The following is an 18,857-nucleotide window of genomic DNA, read 5'->3' on the forward strand; positions in this document are numbered from 1 at the left end:
TTATTAGTTTTTTACTACACACTCCAACAATAACATCTATTTTAACTATCTATTCTAATTAAATATTATTTTTTAGTATTATTTTATTAATTTTTTATAATTTCATTGTCTTCCCCATAAAAAGAGATAAAGAGAAGAGGAGAGATAAAAGATTAAAAAAATAGAATGAAAGAGAAAATATAATAAAATATAACTTACAAGTTGCTACAGTAACTTATAAATATAAAAGTTCACTGTAGCATAGTAGTAAAAAAACTTTCGATTTTACAGTATCTGTTGGAGCAAGAAAAGTTAACAAAATAGCTAAATTTAACTAAAATGTTAGTTTAGAAACACTGCTGGATATGCTCAGTCGGTAATAGGTAAACCTCTTCCAAGTGCCCGTGGGTTTGTTAGGATCCGTGGTTTCAAATCATTCGATTTACAAAGTAGTAATTTTAAAATTATAAAATTTTAAAAAATATTAAGTATTTAATAAAATTATAATTTGGCCTTTATACTCATTATTTGTTTTTAAATACACACCCATTATCTACAAACACAATTTTTTTTTTTTTTTTTTTTTTAAATCGTAAGTTTTTAGAAGTACACTCTCAATCGATACAATTTTCATGAGTTGTTTAAAATTATATTTTTGACTACGAAAATTACATTGTCAAACGGACTCGATCTACTACTCTAGTAAATTAATATATTGTAGCTTTGGCAACTAGAACTGCACTACTCTACTTCAACGTGTTATGCTTGCTGTGTCAGACCATATCTAATCCACTAAATAAGATTGCACCAAATCCAACTACTACCCCATATCTGATGTAGGAAGAATCCTCTCTCTTTCTTTCTCTCAAGTGGATTAGAATCACTTTTATTTTTTCCTTTTCATTTTCTAGGAAGATAATTGAGCTACTTTAAGAAATCCACTTTAACAATGAAGAAATATTGTTAGATTGTGGTTTTAATTTTGCTACATGTATAATAACCTCTCTTTTCAAGAGAGTTGAGCTTAACTTTTGGCCCCATTAAAGACATCATCGTAAGAGTTGAAAAAAAAAAAAAAAAAAAAATTGTAGCCGACTTATCTTACAAAACCTAGTCCACTTGTATCTTACAAAACCCTTGTGTTTTTTTTTTTTACAAAACCCTAGTACCATCTTTGTCTATGGAAGTATCTAACTACGTAAATTTTTGTGTTATCGTGTAATAGTGGTCTATCGCACAACATTTCGCAATGGTATATATATCTTAAAGTGCGCTAATGGACGGTTATGGGTTTACAAATTATTGGTTGTTCATACAACTTTTTGTGAGAATATGTTCAACATTAACTTCACGCTTAGCCAGTAATATTCCAATGGTATATGCAACAATTTTGAGCATAATGGAGCATTATCTGTATTTTGTGACGCATGTTCTCATTTCGTAAGATGGAAGGCAATGCGTCACTAGATGCATATGCCAAAAGCATAACAATTATTATTACCACTACAACAACAATTATAATAATAATAATAATAATAATAATAAACTCTCGTCCTTTTTTATTTATTTATTTATTTTCTTTCCTACAATGCACTTATTGAATTGGGATCTACTTACCCTCATGATCAACCGCGTGGGCCATATGCAAAAGAACCGATCCTTTATTTATTTACTTAATTTGCTCATTACGTAAGTTTGCTGTTTGGATATATATAGAGAAATGGTAAAGGAATAACTTTTTGGTATAATTTTGGCCTAATTTTTCTCTTATTTAAATAAAAAAAAAATTATGAAACAATAACATCTAATGCGGTCCTTTTTTTATTTGGCTTTTTAAAAATTTTTTTTTATATAAAAATAAATAAATTGTATTTTTCTTCATAAAAATGGTATTTTAAAAAAATGATCGCTTTTATAAAGAAAAATACCATTTTTTTAATACAAAATAAAAAAAGGACCTCATATATAGGATGTTATTGCTTCATAATTTTATTTTATTTTTTAAAAAAATGATCACATAAGAAAACAGATGAGCCAAAGTTGTGCCAAAAAAGTTGGATATATACACGGCAAAAGCATTCACAATAATGTCTGTCGACTGTCATGTTGTGAAAGTTATGTTTTTTATGTCCAATTTTTTTTAGAAAAATAAAAAATAGAAAAGGAGATATTCGAAAAGCTGTAACTTCACACCAAGCACTTATTGAAGCACTTATAGGAAAAAAGCGTGGGAGTTGGGACCCTTTCAGAGAGGCTCGTTGAAACTTGAAAGCGCTAGAGACTCATTGAGCTATGTTGTGAGGACGAAGATTTACACTCCAATGAACCTCGAAGGCTGATGTCTAAAAGGAGGTTAAGTGGTTAACACCTCAAAGATATTTGGGACTTTCAATCTGATGGAATTATGACAAGATCAAACATGTAATCACAAAAATATAAGAACCAACTTCATTCAAAGGAAAACGATAAAATTGGTATGCATAACGGCTCCTAGAGATACAGTTCAGGACGCATATTGATTTGCTATCGGTAATCTAGATTATTACTGATCATAATTCAGGTACATGTGATTTCTTTTTGGAACCACACACACACACATATATATATATGTACGGATGTGATGATCGCTAGCGCATCCTGTGATCCAAATCAACGTTGACAAGCTTGAAACGCTCTCGAACATTTGATATGTAGTTGGTAGCCTTCATGTCCACGTTTTCGTCACCACCATAATCGCTATGGTAATCAAACACTCCAGTAGTAGTACTGGAGCCATAGAAACCGGCTACTGGTTTTGCCGCGGAGAAAGTCTTTGGCATTGATGGCGGGGTTTTTGCAGAACTGATCTCCTCCTTGTAGAAACCCACATGGCTGGATTGGCGAAGTGGGCTAGGCGGGCTTGGCTTGACCTTGTTGCTGCATTGCACAGGCGCAGAAGGCTTGGCAACTATAGATAATATGCTTTTCATGAACCCTCTTCGCTTCTGGTTTCTCTCCATCTTGGACATACACTGAAAATTAATAAAGAGGATGAGTTTGTGCTATATCCACCACAAGAGGCATGTTTGCTATTTATAGAGCTTGCCAATTGCCATGCCACCAATATGTTGCACGAATAATGGGTTAAATTAAAGGAGTGGATTGAGAAGGGCATGAAAGTTCTAAAATGTAGAAAGAATTATGCGTTTTAGTCCTAGATTGAGTATGTGTTGGATATAGATTCTCATTTATTTGTTTAGAGCTTTGAGCTATTCTAGAAAGATACGGATTATTTAGCTAAAAGATTTAGCTTTTATATATTGATACGGATGGGGGGCACCGTCATGTGAAATAAAGTGATCGATTTAGCGTAGCCCTTTAAGCTTTTGACCCATTTTAATCCAAATGCAGCCTACCTGCCTACGCGCTTACTTACTCAATCAAAAGCCAAGGTTAAATTTCTCGGAAATTACTCAACATGGTATGCAAAAGGGTCAAAAATGGGAGATGGTTCTCCGAAGATTTCGCCGAAGACGATGTGTATGTGTGAAAAAACATCTTGGATTGCATTACGTGTGTCTGGCAAAGCTCAAGGATTCGAAGTTGGCGATTGAAAAACAGTAAGAATCAATGATTACTTCTCCTAACCGAAAGAGGCCCTCATTTTTTTTGCTTTATTCCTTGTGTTTCATGACAGATTAATAGACGAGTAGCGTTTCACCACCGTCTCAACACCATTGTCTGAGCGAATATGCTATAAAATGCATCAACCAAAATTCACACAGCAGGTGCGGTGAGCTTTCGTATGAGCATTGGGAGTCCCACATTGAAAAAAAAAATAAAATAAAAAAAAACTGAGCGAGTAGTTAACTTATATAAATGGACCCAAAATCCTCTTGGTTTGGGTGATGTCTAAACATGTATAATGCCTAGGCCATTTTCTCAAATACTTTAATTGGTGTCACAATTTATCTGCAATATTACGATATTTTATAAAATAAATCCAACTTCTCTTTATTTTTATTTTTTTTCAATGTCAAATTTTACGTGCTTACCCATCAATGGTAAAATTTCTTATATATATATATATATATATATATATATATATTTGACATGTCCTCATTTTTCTAGCAATTAGCAAAAACTTCGGAAATAAACCATTCAAATTGAAAAATTTAGAAATTTGACCGTACAATTTTCTTGACAAGTCGAAAATTTTAGAACTGCTGGTATTACATCAACATCAGCTCCTTGTAAGAATATCATATCATCCTCTTGTAGCATTGGTTGGCTTGTACTAAAGACAGGCAACTGCAGACAAAGAAAATGCTTCAGTTAATTCATACCTATCCTTGATTTCAATAAATCCAAAGTGGTCTACAAGAACGTTTAAAACAAGTTGAAGTAGCAAGAACATGAATGGAAGAAAGGTTATTGGAACTTGGGCAATCAGCATCCCAGGAAGTTGTAGTTATAGCAGACTCACTCTTGCATGTGATACTAACAATATGCTGGGAGACCTAAATGAGCATGCGGCCATTCTACCATACACGAACTAAGGAAGTATCCAATGTTTCAGTTACAATACACAGTATATTTCCTTGTGCTCAGCAACCAACTCTGGAAAGAACATAAGCTAGGTAGTTAAAATCACACACATCATAGCCCAATTCAAAAAGAGTTTATGCAATATATATATATATATAGAGAGAGAGAGAGAGAGAGGAATTATCAAGTGCAGCAGGTTGAGATAATGCCATGAAATTAGGAACTTTATTCCTTGGACAAACTAAATTGGTGGTCTTCAATATATGTAAAGGGAAGTCTTTGAAAAATAAGTTCAAGCACAACTAGTATGTCAATAACTTTTTGCCTTGGCAGTCTCTACTGTAGTACGAACCAGCCCCACAGCTGGCCAGTTTCACTGAAAGCATCAGGGGAAGCACAGCCAACTGGAAGAGGAAACCATTCCTGTTCTTCCAAACAAATAAATAATATCAACAATGACCATTATTCACCAAGGAACTACTCGCCAGCAAAACTTTTTTTTTTTTCTCTTTCTTTTTCTTTTTCAATTTACCGAAACATCTGCACCGTGGTGACCTACATAGAGCCATGTCACCGGATATTCTGATTCCCTTCAGCTGTGCATACTTGCAAATTTTCTGCCTTTGCCTTCGAGATAAGAACTATTGGGCAATGAATTTATCAATCCGAACAAATAAAAGGAGAGAAACACCCCCTCCCCCGCCCTGCCCCCCAAAAAAAAAACAAGAAGAAACAGATAATAAATAAATGTACATGTAATTTGATATATATAAAAACAAATGGGCAAACATATATAATGGCCTCAAATTTGTACCTCAGCTGAGACAAGTACCTGCTTTGCAATCAAAGCGATAAGGAAGTGACTGCATGTTCACATCCAACAGCTTAAACATCCAGGTTTCCACTAGGATAGTCAATAAAGAGTCCAAAATAAATATAACTTCCAGGTGCAGATCCCTTGAAGCTCAAGATCACTCAGACAAGCTGGATGATGGAGAAATTCATCTTGAAATAGGTCAGGGGATAAAAGCCCAGGTTTATGTGGTATTACTACCACCATGCTTCTCCTCAATCATTCATGAGAAGTGCAGTAGTGTCAGGCACATAACCAACCCCTTTAATCTGCAGAATTAAGTTGTCCAAAACTGAGTAAATAAGATCAGCCTCAGCATGCACTCTGTCTCTTGCAATGAACGCATGAACATCTTTATTCAATTCGATCCAACTGCTTCCAGGCTCTTTTAGCACCCCATTAAATTCCATTCTTTCCCTCAGCCTTTTGACATCTATCCACATACCTTTAGATGCAAAAATATTGGAAAGTAAAATATACGATCCACTATCTATTGGATCAATTGAAATTGCCATCTCTGCAGCATATCTCCCCAGTTCAACATTACCAGCAACTCTACATGCACTGAGCAAGCTCCTCCATACTACTGCTGCTGGTTTTATTGGCATTTTCTCAATAAATTCACTTGCTTCAGAGAGTTTACCTGCTCGGCCCAAAAGAGAAACTATGCAAGCATAATGATCCGTTCCTGGTTCGATTCCAAAATGCACCATTGATTCGAAGTGATGAAGTCCATTTTCTACACGTCCTGCATGGCTACACGCAGATAGCACAGCCACAAATGTGACATAGTTTGGTTTTATTCCCTCCTTTATCATCAATTCAAACATCTGAAGGGCTTCATCTGCCTCCCCATGCTGTGCATACGTTGAGATCATGGAATTCCAACAAACAACATCTCTCGAAAATGTGGAAGTAAACGCTTTGTGGGCCTCTTCCATGCTTCCACACTTAGCATACATATCCACAAGGGAATTAATGACAAAAGGGTCACAGTCTACTCCCATCTTTATTACCTGGTTATGGAACTGTTGACCATGTTGGAGGCTTGCTAGGTTACTGGATGCAGTGATCAAGGCAGCAAAAGTGAATTCATTAGGTCTTTGTCTTGACAACTGTAATTCTACATAAAGTTTGAGAGCCTCTTCATTTTCCAACTGTTGAGTATATCCAAAAAACATTGCATTCCATACTACAATATCTTTTTTATTTATCTCCTCAAATACAAGCCTTGCATCCCTTATACAAGAACACTTGGAATAAACATCTATTAGAGCACTGCCAGCAAATACATCCAGGGAAACCCCAAACTTGATTATCAGGCAGTGAATTTGCTTACTCAATTCTAAGGTGAATGATGCAGCTGATGCACCAAGAAGGCTAACAAATGTCAAGAGGCTTGGTGGGAATAATCTAAGTCTCATTTCCCGGAAAAGGTCCACTGCCTCATTCAGCTTCTCTTCTCTTGAGTACCCTTCAATCATAGCATTGAAAGAGACCACATTATGATCAGCCATAACATCAAAAACTCTTCTAGCATCATTCAACGAACCACATTTTGCATACATATCAATCAGACCATTTTTCACAAAATCATCATACTCAAGGTTTGCCTTGATAGTGTAAGCATGCACTTGTCTCCCATGTTCCTGAGCCTCAAGTGAACCACAGGACGTAAGAACACTAGTGCAAGCAAATCCATCAGGTTTCCAGCCCAGTCTAGCCATTTCAGCAAACAGTTTGATGGCTTCAAAATTAAATGAATTTTGCATGTACCCTGCAATCATTGTGGTCCACGATATAATATTCTTGACGACCACCAGATCAAATAGTTTTCGTGCCACATGCACTTTACCACATTTTGCATAGAAATCCAGAAGCACATTACTCACTGAAATATCCATCTCCGTTCCCCTCCTCAACACATAAGCATGAACTTGCTTTCCTCCTTCAAGAAACTCAAGCATTGAACAAGCACTCAAAACACTAGAGAGCACGTATTTATCAGGAGTAACATCAATTTCTCTCATTTGGTTAAACAACTGCAAAGAAACTTCACTTCTTCCACTTTTTGTGTACCCCGTTATGACTGTAGTCCAAGTAACTGCAGTTTTCTCTACCAAACTATCAAAAAGCAATCTTGCTTCATCCATCTCACCATTCTTTGCATAAAAATCAATCAGTGAGGTACCCACATATACATCTTGATAAAAACAAGTCTTAACAACAAAACCATGCATCTGGGCACCTTGATCAACTCCACCCAATTGCGTACAAGCGCGAATAACACTAGCTAAAATATACTCATTTGGATTCTCATCACAACTTCTCATAAATTCTGAGAACACCGATAAGGCTTCTTTATTATAACCGTGTTTGCTATACATAGATACTGTTGAAGACCAAGTAATTAAGTTTCTTTCAGACATTTTATCAAACAACATCCGTGCGTCAAGTAGACAGCCATTTTCCGAGTACAACTTCAAGAGAGTATTGGCAAGAAACACATCGTTTCGAAAACCCCACACAACAATTTGGCCATGAATCCTCTTATAATACAATATGGGGTTGTCTGATATGGGTATTTGCAAGAGGTTGGCGAATTCGCGGCTCTTGGTTCGGAGCTGACAGGGTGGAAGAGATTGTTTATGTGCAAATGGAAATGCTAAGGTGGAGGAGTTGAGAGCTTGTTGCTTAGCAATTTTGTGACAACGTATTACGTGGTACGTTAATAGGCGCTGGTTTCTCATTCTACAAATAATGCATTCTCAAATTTCCTTCTTGCTTTACTTGCATGGAAAATTTTCGGAAGCAAATTCATCCAGAAAAGAAAGGAAGTAGGAAGACATTGTGAAGAAAGGCAGTACGAGCTTCTTGCTTTTGAGTCTTTGCCATCTGCAATGAACAGAAAAGCCACGTGCACGTTTTAGTTAATCAAACAATTGTCACCTTTATTCCCTGAACAGCTAACAAGATCATCTATCTATTCACCTAATGGCCCCGAATCATATTAAGAGGAAAAATATCATTATGGACTCGTGTCTATATGCTAGGATAGTAGAGAGACAACTGTGCATTTACTGCTTCGTCTCTGTTGCAAGGGAGCTTACGGTCTATGAAAATTTTCATTGTTTCAGATGAGAAGGAAGACTCGGGAATCACAATAGCAGCATCACTTCACTTGGCTTCTTTTGGTTTATTTCATGGGAGAGACATTATCAAAGTTCGAAGGCCTTTGTGCTCTCATAAAATAAGCTAAAGTTAAGTGTTCTTTCATACGCTTCTAGATTTTAAACAAGGGCTTCCATCTGTTTTTATTTATACTTCTTCCAATTTTCATGATATTTTAACTTTGAGGTGTTAGTTTTTCTATTTTACACTTCCCAAGCACTCTCCATAAATTCAATACTTATGAAAAGAAAATGATAGAGCACAACTCTCCATCTGCATTTCTGAGCGCATGCAAGTGCAGCGAATTAGAAATGAGATTCACTATTCAAAGAAAAAAATTCTCACAATTGCTAATTGTTTTGGACATATCAAAACCACAGTTCAACTTAAATTATGGAACTTGACCATTGAAAAACACGAGCCACAGGATACAGAACTTGATTTTCTCTTCTAGTCCTTTTCCATTTTCTCATTACTAGGAGGAATAAGGGAAAAACCAGGATAGTAAAGCCATTCAAGTTATCCAATTACATGAATTTTGATTATAAATAGACTCAAAATTATGCTTTCCGCCATTTCTCTCGGTTATCTCAGAAACCAAACGGATTCTAACCGCTGAGGCCAAATTCTACCACAACCACTTGAATGCTAAATCGAAATAAACTGCTTATAGCAAAAACAATCGAAATAAACTGCTCAGAAATTTTCTCTACTATCGTCTCACTTTTCCTCTGATTACTCAGTAACCAAACAAACTGAGAAGATGGTTCTAGGGTTATACAAAATGTAAGAAGTGCTTGAGGTATAGGAAACAATTACCTCATCTTCGATATCTTTGATTTTCTGCAAACCGTCGCCATTGTTGAGGCAGAGACGCCTAGAGTGAGTGTGTATTTATGTCTGTGTGTCTCGGATCACGATGTACGGGCGGCGTACAGCTAGTAATGGCACAGCCCTTGTGCGTAGCGGGTCCGGCCAACAGGTATTGGGCCACGATTATTAAAGGGTGACCCCTTACTCCAATCGTGGATGCGGTCGTACGGAATGAATTTGGGCCATAGTTTTTTAACCCTTTGATATTTAATTTTAGGAAAAACTTCACTTTAAACTCTTAATTTTTAAAAATTTTAATTTCATCTTCTGAACTTTCAATTTGATGCAATGTACCTCATCCATTAGTTTTTAAATGTTAAAAGTGATAAAATGACCATTGTACCCCTGAATTTTTTTTTTTAAAATTTATCCTTAATTTCAAATTAAAAAATAAAAACAATAAAAGTTATTATTAAAAAAAAATCACAAGGTTACCACGGTTGGGTCACCTTGTGACCCTTTTTTTCTTTTTTCTTTTTTATTAAAAAAAAAACGAAGGGTAATTTGGTCTTTTAAGGGTTTTCGTTAGGGTTTAACGGAAAAAATTGACAGAATAGGTAAATTGCATCAAATTAAAAGTTTGAGGGGGTAAAATTGAGAGTTTATGAAATTTGAGAGATCTTCTCAAAATGCTTCTCAAAATGCGTTGTATGATGTTTTTCCTTAATTTTAAATTTAACATGTGCATTTAGATATGGGTCGTTAAAAAATCTACAACACATAAACAAAAAGTGTAGGGAGCGAGGGGAATCAGTAATAAAGATCTTACTTGAACGTGATCATAGCAGAAAAAGCAATATTTTTTTTCCTAGTTGATCAAGTTGCTATTCATTTTTTAGGGTAAAGTATTGACCACTAATTTTTAAGATTTTATGACCTCAATATTTATTATTAGATGAGATATAATAAACTTTGGAAAAAATAATATCGTTATTAGCCAACATTTTGATGGATATTGATTGTATTGTCACATGTGGTTGTGTGAGTTATATATCATTTGTCAATATTGGACAGCTCCCCAAACTCAATATATAGATTTATTTCATCACACATAGCAATAAAGATAGAGTAGCTCACTTCTTTAAGCGACCATAAATTCTTGCATTTCCTAAACACGTTTGATATCTCACAGTTGCTTTCATCTGCTAAAAATAAAGCTCAACCAAAGGGAGAGCTAGGAGGTGGATATGGCATAATACTACTCCCACAAGAAGGAATGTGTATGGTGGTGAGGCCCGGTTGCAGACGACCCATCAGGCCAAATGGAAAACATATCCTGGCAATGGAGGTTGGCATTGCTGCTGCTGCTATCAATAACTAATGCAGAAGAAACTGGCTTACCCTCCATTCTCAAGCCATTGTTGTAGTGCAGACTGGGGACTAGGGACTGAGGTGGGGTGATGGGGTTGAAGTACTGCACCATGTGGCCCAAATTACCAACCTGCCGAGCCTCAGCTGGTGTTGATGACAGAAGAGAGAGAGCACAGTTAGAGTCGTCGATGCCTCGATCAATAGAAAACACTTTCTGACTGCTGCCGGCATTGCTGTATGCAAAATTAGCTTCTGGAAGAGGATGGCAGCTGACAGAAGCTCCGGGGAGGGAGGAACTAGAGGCTTGTGAGAATTGGAACTGCTTTCCTCCTTTGTAATTGTGGGATAAAGAGCCAGGATTAACCGAGTTTTTTCTGTCACAAAAGTTCATCTGCGAATAGCTGTTGCAAATCACAGCAGCATCAGTGTCAGCTTTGACAGGTCCAAGCCAAGCAGAGCTCATTACAGCAGCTTGCGGAAGTATTTGTGGACTACTGAATGTTAAGATTGTGGTGCCTGGGATAATTATGAAGTTTTTCATATACTTCAAAACATAAAAGTACTACTCAAGGGAATGGAAGAAATTGTACAAGCACAGCACCAAATCAAGAATTTAAACCTTGATAACCGGAGAGGAACCTTCCTGAATTTGAGGGCCGAGAATCCGGTTGAGGCTTCCTACGGCGTCGATTGTGTCCGTCAAGACGTTTCCTGCAGCTGCGCTTTCCATCATCGAATTCTCCCAGGGAATGGAACCTAAATATTGTGTTGAAGAGATTGTAATAAACCAAGCATACATGGAAAGGACAGAGCATGTACTAACCCAAAACTACCCCATCTGATTCTTCAGAGGATTGAAAATAGCTCAAATTGACTACAAACACTTTGAAATGTGGTGTGAAGATGGAGATAGATTCAGATGCTACATACATCTCACACTATCCTAAACATCTAATTAGTAACAATTTTTTTAAGAATACATAATATAAGCTTAGAAAATTTAGTTTGATCACCACAATGAATGAAACAACATACCATGTAAAAGTCACAGAAAGGTAATAAGCAAAACACAAAGGAGCATTGTAATTCTTACCTGCTGCACTGCTGGCAGAAACGTTGTTCCTGACCCCTAATTGTAACCTTTGGGGTCTTAGAGTGGTTTTCGCATACTTTATGGCGTCGGTGATAATCCCTACATTTAGTAAGGTCTGAAGTGCAGCCATCAACCAAGCATGAAGGGGCTAGGGCTCCAGTGCTCGTGGCTCGAGCCCTCTTCGTCGATCCTGATGATGATGATGACTCCATCATACAGAGAGCCAGCCTCTATGGTCTACACACTCCTGAGCTGCCACAACCAATAATTGAAGCAATGTGAGGAATAACTTCTTACCTCAACTCAGCAAATTCCTAAGGCGTGAAAAATTCTCCTTTTGCAAGTCACAATTATCTTGAAAATTACTATTCATCCAAGAATCAAATCAAGGTCTTCAAACCTAGAAAAAAGATAAAAAAGAGTTCAAGAGCAATATTGAGATTTCTCTCTTCTTTTTCCCCTGAAATTGAATTGAACAGCCATCGTATACGTCAAGTTAAATTACAAAATTTCCACACAGATATATATCTATATATATATATATATACTGTGTTAATAGTTATGGCAATTAAAGTGAAACCAAAGCTTATTCAAACGCTCATAAACTGTCACATCACAGCAGTCAGCAATCTCGTCTCAAGCACAGGCAGCCGCGTGAAGAATTCTCTTTTCTTTTTTCTTTTTTTCAATTTCCTCCATAATTATTCAATCTTCAAGATCCTTAAACAAGCTTATCTTCGCTATCAAAATAATTTTTTTTTTCTATTTTTAATAGAAAGCCTGGAATAAAAAAAGATGACAAGTTGCCAACTTGCCACCATTTTTTTCCAAGGGACAGATCGAGAATCACATGATCACTACAATTATTACTGTTGTGCAGCCACTTTCCCAGTAAAGCCTCTTTCCCATGAAATGATTTTCATTGCAACATACAGGGTAAAGAAACCAGTAACAATATACCCAGTCCACAAAATTTTGTACTTTCTTTCTAAAGATAAGCTTAACAAATATTATAATAACCATTACCCCCAAAACCAAGACAGAAAAAGAAAGAAGGGGATGGTTTTCTACTTTCTTTGCAAATTGCAACATACAGGGTAAACAACACAAGAAATTACAAGCCCATTTCATAAAACTGCAGAGATGAGCTTCCAACCCCTAAAAAAAAAAAAAAAAAGACAAAAATATTTATAAAAAAAAAAAAAAAAAAAAAAAATGTGTGAAAAAGGCTAAAGTAAAATAACCGGTACCTCAGAGAAACCCAGAAAACAAGCACTGAAGAGGCAAAAATCTTGTCTTTTGGTAACTTCGAAGCTGTCCGATTGCAGATAATCTTTCAGAAGAGGCGGGAAAAAAATTGCAAAGTTGAGAGTATAGTGAAGCAAGAAAAATGGTAAACTAGAAAACTTCTGTAGACACTTTGCGAAAAATAAACGGGAAGATGCCTGGTATGGGCTTCCCAGCCATTAAACTCTCTGACACACAGTTCTACAAAAAGGGTCTAGAGAGAGAGTGAGCTTTCTTTGTGCCTAGCAGCAGGGACAGAGCAAGACAGAGAGAGAGAGAATGAAACTGTTCGCGTGGAATTATCGCGAGTAATAACAAAGAGAATAGATAATGTATTGAACTCCGGAAAAGAGACACAGAGAGAGACTGAATATGGTAAAGAGAGAGAGCATGAAAGTGTAGAAGTTGTTCTTCCCGAGTGTCTTTCCTTCCTTTTTAGGCTTTGCTGCACTGTATGAAGAGAAGAAAAATACGTAAAATAACGATAAAGAAAAAGAGAAAAAGTAAAAAAAGAAATAGAAAAAACGAGTGGTGAGGGAAGGGACAGGGTGTAGTTGCTTTCAACTTTTGGAAGTACAAAGGAGTGGAAACGACATGGGAGGTAAGAGTCTCTCGTGTTTCACATTCCATGGTCGTCCTTCACTACCTACCAAGAAAGAGATGTTCTTTCAATTCCTCATTGGGTTTTCCAACTCTATTATTGTGCCACACTCTCCACTTACACTCCTTTTCTTATCCGTTGGATTTCCATTGTACTCATTTTTTTTAAGGATCTCAAAGTCAACCCATATCAAGATACCCAGTCAAGATAAGATAAGAGTGCGGAGTGCCTCCATTAACGAATGATATTGGGGTATAAAAGAGAATGAGATTTTCTCTATGGCTACGTTTGGTACTAAGGAAATAGGTATTATTATTTATTACCAACAACAATAATGGTACCCTTTACTCTCATTTAACACTCTTTTCTTACTTATTGATATAAAATATTTTAAGTAATTTACAATATTAACTATTTTTAAAAAAATAAAGTACAAACCATTTAAAATACGGTATATCAATTTATATAACATGTATCATTCTTTAGTGACAATAAGAAAATGATTAAATTTTTTAAAATCAGATTTTGACTAATTTTTTTAAAATATCATAATTATAAAAATTATTTCCTAAAAAAAAAAAAAGAAGAAGAAGAAGAAGAAGTATTCATTGGATCTCGAGTGTATAAGAGAATTTGAAGGATCCCAAGTCAACCCATATCAAAGATACAAGTCAAGATAAGATGCAAGTGCTTTAAGAATGAATGAGATGGGGGAACAGTATAAAAGAGAATGAGATAGGGTATATGTATTTTTCTACTAGCTAATAACCGGTGGCCACAGTTTTCCTACAATAACTATTATGAATTTTATGATCATGTTAGTGGTGTTTCACGGGTATAATGTGGATACATAATTAATCGGCACTTATAACATGAGTCACAAATTTAGATTTAAACTCTCAGTTATTTATTGTCTTGATTGCTAGCACCAAGAATTACTTGTCCAAACAGATAAATATGTTATCTGAAATTTGTTTGAATTGATAAACCCAGTAAATATTTTTTTTAAAAAAATTTACTGTTTAAATTATTACCAATCTAAACAGTAAAATTACTAAAAACAAATTAATATTACACAAACTTAATTATCTAATAAAGTTGTTTAATCTACCACTCTATGGCTTTCAAAACTTGTGAAATTTGAGCTTGGCTTACCTCGAGTACAAAAAATTACTGGAGATCTTTGCAAAATAAGGGTTATTGTGAGAGAATTCTAATTATGTGTTCATTAAAACAATATTGACATCTTCAGTAATATTTTCACTGAAGATAAGGCGAAGTCACTTTAAATACCAAAATAGGAGAAGAAAAATTTATTTTGTTACCTTACTCGTACTTGTATGGACCATGGCCTGCCACGACCTCTTTTAGCCTTTTGCAATTGTTGACACTCCGAATTCTTTTATTTATCTCTCAAATTTCGTCTCCTTTCGCTAGTTGCAAGTTTGCAACCCCTTCCCATTAAGCAGTATTGGTTGATGTGTCATTCCATTTTGTTTTGCATCCACCCAGGAGACATTCTACAGATAATTGTCCTAGTTAAGGTTTATGGTACAGCTTGTCACATCTTGTAATTGAAGAGTGATTTAAAAAATAAAAATAAAAAGTTAATCGGGGAACATTCTAACCGATTATAGTTTAGGGAAATAAATTTCGATTGACGTAAAAATAAGTAATAGCGTTAAATTATTGAGTCCTTATACTTCAAAATACACTAAATAGAGGAAATTGATGGATTTTGAAATAGAGAGGATCATTTTCCAGTTACGCCTCCTTTCTTAGTATTTGTCACCTCATCATTAATTGTTGTTGATAAAACTCCCTCTAGGCCTTTGCTCAACTTTAATTGAAAGAGGCCTTCAAGGAATAGCTTAATCTGCTTAAGGCCGTACCCTCATAAAGCAGAGGTCACTAATTCGAATCTATTTTTTTCATTTTCCTCTTTTTGTGCGAACATTTAAAAAAACAAAAAAAAAAAAACTTTAATTTAAAGAGAAATGCATTATTATACGATTTCCAGATTACTGAAATGACGTGAAAGTGAAATTCAGTATTTGATAGCATTAATTTTAATTTAATTGGTTAATAGAAGGTTGAAGAAGGAAAAAGGGGAATAGCACAAAATGTAGGTTGGGAGTAGTCGAAGTATCCTTCAAACAATGTTTCTGGAGTGGTGTGATCACTCCAATGAGAATGAGAGCAATCGTTGCCACCCCCGATGGATTCGGAGATGGCTGTGACCAACCCAAAACCATTCTTTTTGGGGTGGCCGAACTACCCAATCCCAATTGACACCAAAATGCCACATTTCATTTTTTTTTTTCCTCTTTCTTTTTGCAATATCATCATTTAAATGAATGGTCCAAAAATATATATATATTGCACCCCATACAATGCCTTAAGTATTGCTTGAGATCTCAATCTGGTAGTTGTGGGCTGCCAATAAATGTTCCAATCTTCATTTAGAGGGTTGGGTGGGCACTAGTTGCAATAGGATGTTATCCATTTTTAGTAAAATGAAAATGATCTATTTTACATTAAATTTTATTTTATTGTATTTATTGATGTATATAATATTACTTTAGAGTACATAATGTCACATTATTTAAAATTATAAAATATATATACTAGTAAATTTGTAAAATCTACCCTTGAAGGATATGGAATTGGGGGAGTAGTTACCCAGAGTGACCGATAGGACAAGATCAATAGCAAAGTTATAAAGTAATGGTTGGAATTGAGTTTCAACAATCATTAGAACACCTACGTAACTGACCAACAATAAATGGGAATTTATTTGAAAACATACTATTATTCTTAACTTTGGGAGGCACACACGTAACTATCACTTCGACAGTTCCAATCTCAAGTTAAAAATCTGCCTTTGGAAGTCCTTAGTCACTGTACTATCCCTCCAATAGAGTAGCCTAGGAATGAATACTCCCAACACTGCGATGAATGATGACCTGTCGTCCAAAATACCGTTAGTAAGGCATTTTTTTTTTCTTATTCAACATGATATAACTTATCTTTTTGTACTTTTCTTCTCAGTTTTTTCTATATGGAGTCCTATCATGGAATGCCGATGACATTGAGGTACATAAATGGAAACTTGGTTAATGGTCCAGCATAGCAAACCTATCTCCACTAGCTGATATAGAAAGCAAAAATACCCTTATCCTCTTAGATCTACCATTCAATTTGTAATGTTCTCCCAACTTATTAAATTTAATTAATGTATCAATTTATCATTAGAATTGTAATGTCCCCCTTTAGCCCTCAACATGACAAAAACACACTGCATTAAAATTAAAAATAAAAATAAAAATAAAAAAATAAAAAAGTATAAGCAAAATAGACTGACATATCAAGTTTCTTTCAAAATCTTTATCTTATAAAAAGTATTTTTGTCATTTTGCATTAGGATATTTTAGCCTTTTTTTTAAAAAAAAAAAAAAAAAAAATTTTAAATTGCAATAGAGATTATAGATTGAAGAAGATAAATATAGTTCTCTTTATATATAAAAGATAAATATAGTTCTAATAATTGAAAAAAAAAAAAAAAAAAAAACACGTTTCTTTTATTTTTGACGAGCTAATGCTAAATTGCTAATGGAATCGGGACTTGAAGGAATCATGGGCGTCCCCACCCAAAATTTTTGGGAGCAAAAAGCCAAGAAAAACACCAAACTTTAATTCCAGTGCCCACTATCCCTACAAAAATCGCCCCTAGGAAAGAGTAAAATAGGCCATAAAAATACTCTCAACACTTTCATGAGTCATGACAGCCATCCGCTATTTCCTCAAGTGTGCGGAAAGTTGCTTTATAGACATAATAGCGCCACACCTTCATTTTTCGACTTTTAGAAGGAATATTCCAATGATACTTTCACTTACTCCATTAAATTATGTTATGTCTTATGCTTCATAATGATCATCTCACAAAAATATTAGATTATCATTAAATAATAACGATTCCTGTCTCAAAAGTGCTCCTTTTCCCAAACCTCATGAGATGAGCCTCCCATTTCCGAACACCACAGCTTTTTAATTTAGTACCCTTTCTATACAAGTATCATCCATTATAATATCGTATTTTCAATGTTTTGCATGAAACAAGCTTCCAAAAGAAGAAAAAAAAGATATTCTAATTTCTAGGCTTTAAGACCTACAAAAAGATTTACTTTCACGTTGTAATGTAAACAGAAGTAGACGCTATACTGATGTGGAAAACACATGTGGAAAACACATTAACGTACTTTTCTATACCAGTACCAGGCATTTCATCACATCTTTACTAATTTTTCAAACCCCGGAGCCGGAGGGTATTTTCTTTTTCCCCAAATTTCACGTTAAAAAAAAAAAAGACAGCGAGAACAAATGCTAGAAACCACATCAAAATTCTCGTAGTGCAATACAGAATCTTTATCAATTTTCACGTTTTATAATTGTCCATGAACTCACGCTTAGCTACATATATATATACACAATTAATACAACAGAATAAGTTTGAATACCTCCATGTGGATATAATGATTGCATGCTCCTAAATACTTACCTGAACAGGGAGAAAAAAAAAAAAAAGATCAACAATTTAAAATAACATGTAAAATGGTCCACAAACTCTATTACTTTTAATGTCATTACAATTTTTAAAGAGATGTGCATAGAAATAGAAAGCCTCCATTATGATTAACATATATTACCGCATATTACCACTTGCCAAACCACCTGTTATATATATGAGCAATAAAAGACTATGATAATCAATGTGGATAATGAGAAAACAAAACTAATTTGGCATTGCAATGGAAATTTAAAACCAGTTAATCCATGGTACAGTATCACCAAGAATTAGAATAAACCGACATGGTGTTTCTCTTACATAGCATGCCATTGATTTGTTTCCTTCTTTTTTGGTAAAGCCATTTAAAATAATTACTCAGTATAAGCAATATTTTGAAATGAGAAAATGTTAGTTCGTAAATAAAGGGAATGCCTCGGTGCTTCTTTGGTCCTATTAACAACAAACCTCAGATCAGCCCAACCAATCTGATTAATTAACCTACAATATTTTCCAAGATGAACACCAACCAGATTGATGAATTTGAGAGCTGGTCTCAAGTTGCTAACCCCTCATCAATGAAAATTTTTCCCTTTTG

General features: G+C 35.0%; 3 protein-coding genes across 9 annotated transcripts in view; all 3 read right to left on the reverse strand.

The window, feature by feature from the left end:
- Nucleotides 1–4,103: 4,103 nt before the first annotated feature.
- Nucleotides 4,104–9,444, reverse strand: LOC132179957 (pentatricopeptide repeat-containing protein At4g39530). Of its 4 annotated transcripts, none has more exons than XM_059592778.1 (5): nt 9,350–9,444; nt 5,339–8,254; nt 5,039–5,210; nt 4,445–4,929; nt 4,104–4,269 (listed from the first exon to the last, which is right to left on the reverse strand). In XM_059592778.1, the coding sequence occupies exon 2, from the start codon at nt 8,107–8,109 to the stop codon at nt 5,575–5,577; it is 2,535 nt and encodes an 844-aa protein (XP_059448761.1). In that variant the 5' UTR covers nt 8,110–8,254; nt 9,350–9,444; the 3' UTR covers nt 4,104–4,269; nt 4,445–4,929; nt 5,039–5,210; nt 5,339–5,574. The 4 variants fall into 4 exon arrangements, with proteins under 4 accessions (XP_059448761.1, XP_059448762.1, XP_059448760.1 ...); XM_059592779.1 differs by having other exon boundaries at nt 5,066–5,210; nt 5,321–8,254; XM_059592777.1 differs by having other exon boundaries at nt 5,321–8,254.
- Nucleotides 9,445–10,424: 980 nt separating this feature from the next.
- On the reverse strand, nt 10,425–13,572 carry LOC132178732 (squamosa promoter-binding-like protein 13A). Of its 2 annotated transcripts, none has more exons than XM_059591251.1 (4): nt 13,058–13,572; nt 11,808–12,059; nt 11,334–11,470; nt 10,425–11,230 (listed from the first exon to the last, which is right to left on the reverse strand). In XM_059591251.1, exons 2-4 carry the CDS (start codon nt 12,020–12,022, stop codon nt 10,602–10,604), a joined length of 981 nt encoding a protein of 326 aa, XP_059447234.1. In that variant the 5' UTR covers nt 12,023–12,059; nt 13,058–13,572; the 3' UTR covers nt 10,425–10,601. The 2 variants fall into 2 exon arrangements, with proteins under 2 accessions (XP_059447234.1, XP_059447233.1); XM_059591250.1 differs by having other exon boundaries at nt 11,808–12,207.
- Nucleotides 13,573–16,404: 2,832 nt separating this feature from the next.
- LOC132178546 (probable DNA primase large subunit) overlaps nt 16,405–18,857 on the reverse strand; it is a 12,760-nt gene continuing 10,307 nt past the window's right edge. For 2 of the 3 annotated variants that reach the window (XR_009439835.1, XM_059590987.1), the window contains one exon: nt 16,405–16,661. The gene's annotated coding sequence lies outside the window, so the exon portion shown is untranslated. Of the gene's footprint in view, nt 16,662–18,212; nt 18,254–18,857 lie in introns of all 3 variants that reach the window. The other variant, XR_009439836.1, reaches the window with a different exon arrangement.

Source organism: Corylus avellana, chromosome ca4 (genome assembly GCF_901000735.1).
Source record: "Corylus avellana chromosome ca4, CavTom2PMs-1.0".
NCBI lineage: Eukaryota > Viridiplantae > Streptophyta > Magnoliopsida > Fagales > Betulaceae > Corylus > Corylus avellana.

What these genes read in the sequence shown, in the direction of transcription:
- LOC132179957 (XM_059592780.1), bottom strand. Translation starts at nt 8,109, where the DNA reads ATGAGAAACCAGCGCCTATTAACGTACCACGTAATACGTTGTCACAAA.
- LOC132178732 (XM_059591251.1), bottom strand. Translation starts at nt 12,022, where the DNA reads ATGATGGAGTCATCATCATCATCAGGATCGACGAAGAGGGCTCGAGCC. An exon ending in TTCTGCCAGCAGTGCAGCAG is followed by an intron (nt 11,471 to 11,807) that starts GTAAGAATTACA and finishes CACAATATTTAG; the next exon opens with GTTCCATTCCCTGGGAGAAT. An exon ending in GTTCCTCTCCGGTTATCAAG is followed by an intron (nt 11,231 to 11,333) that starts GTTTAAATTCTT and finishes TAATTATCCCAG; the next exon opens with GCACCACAATCTTAACATTC.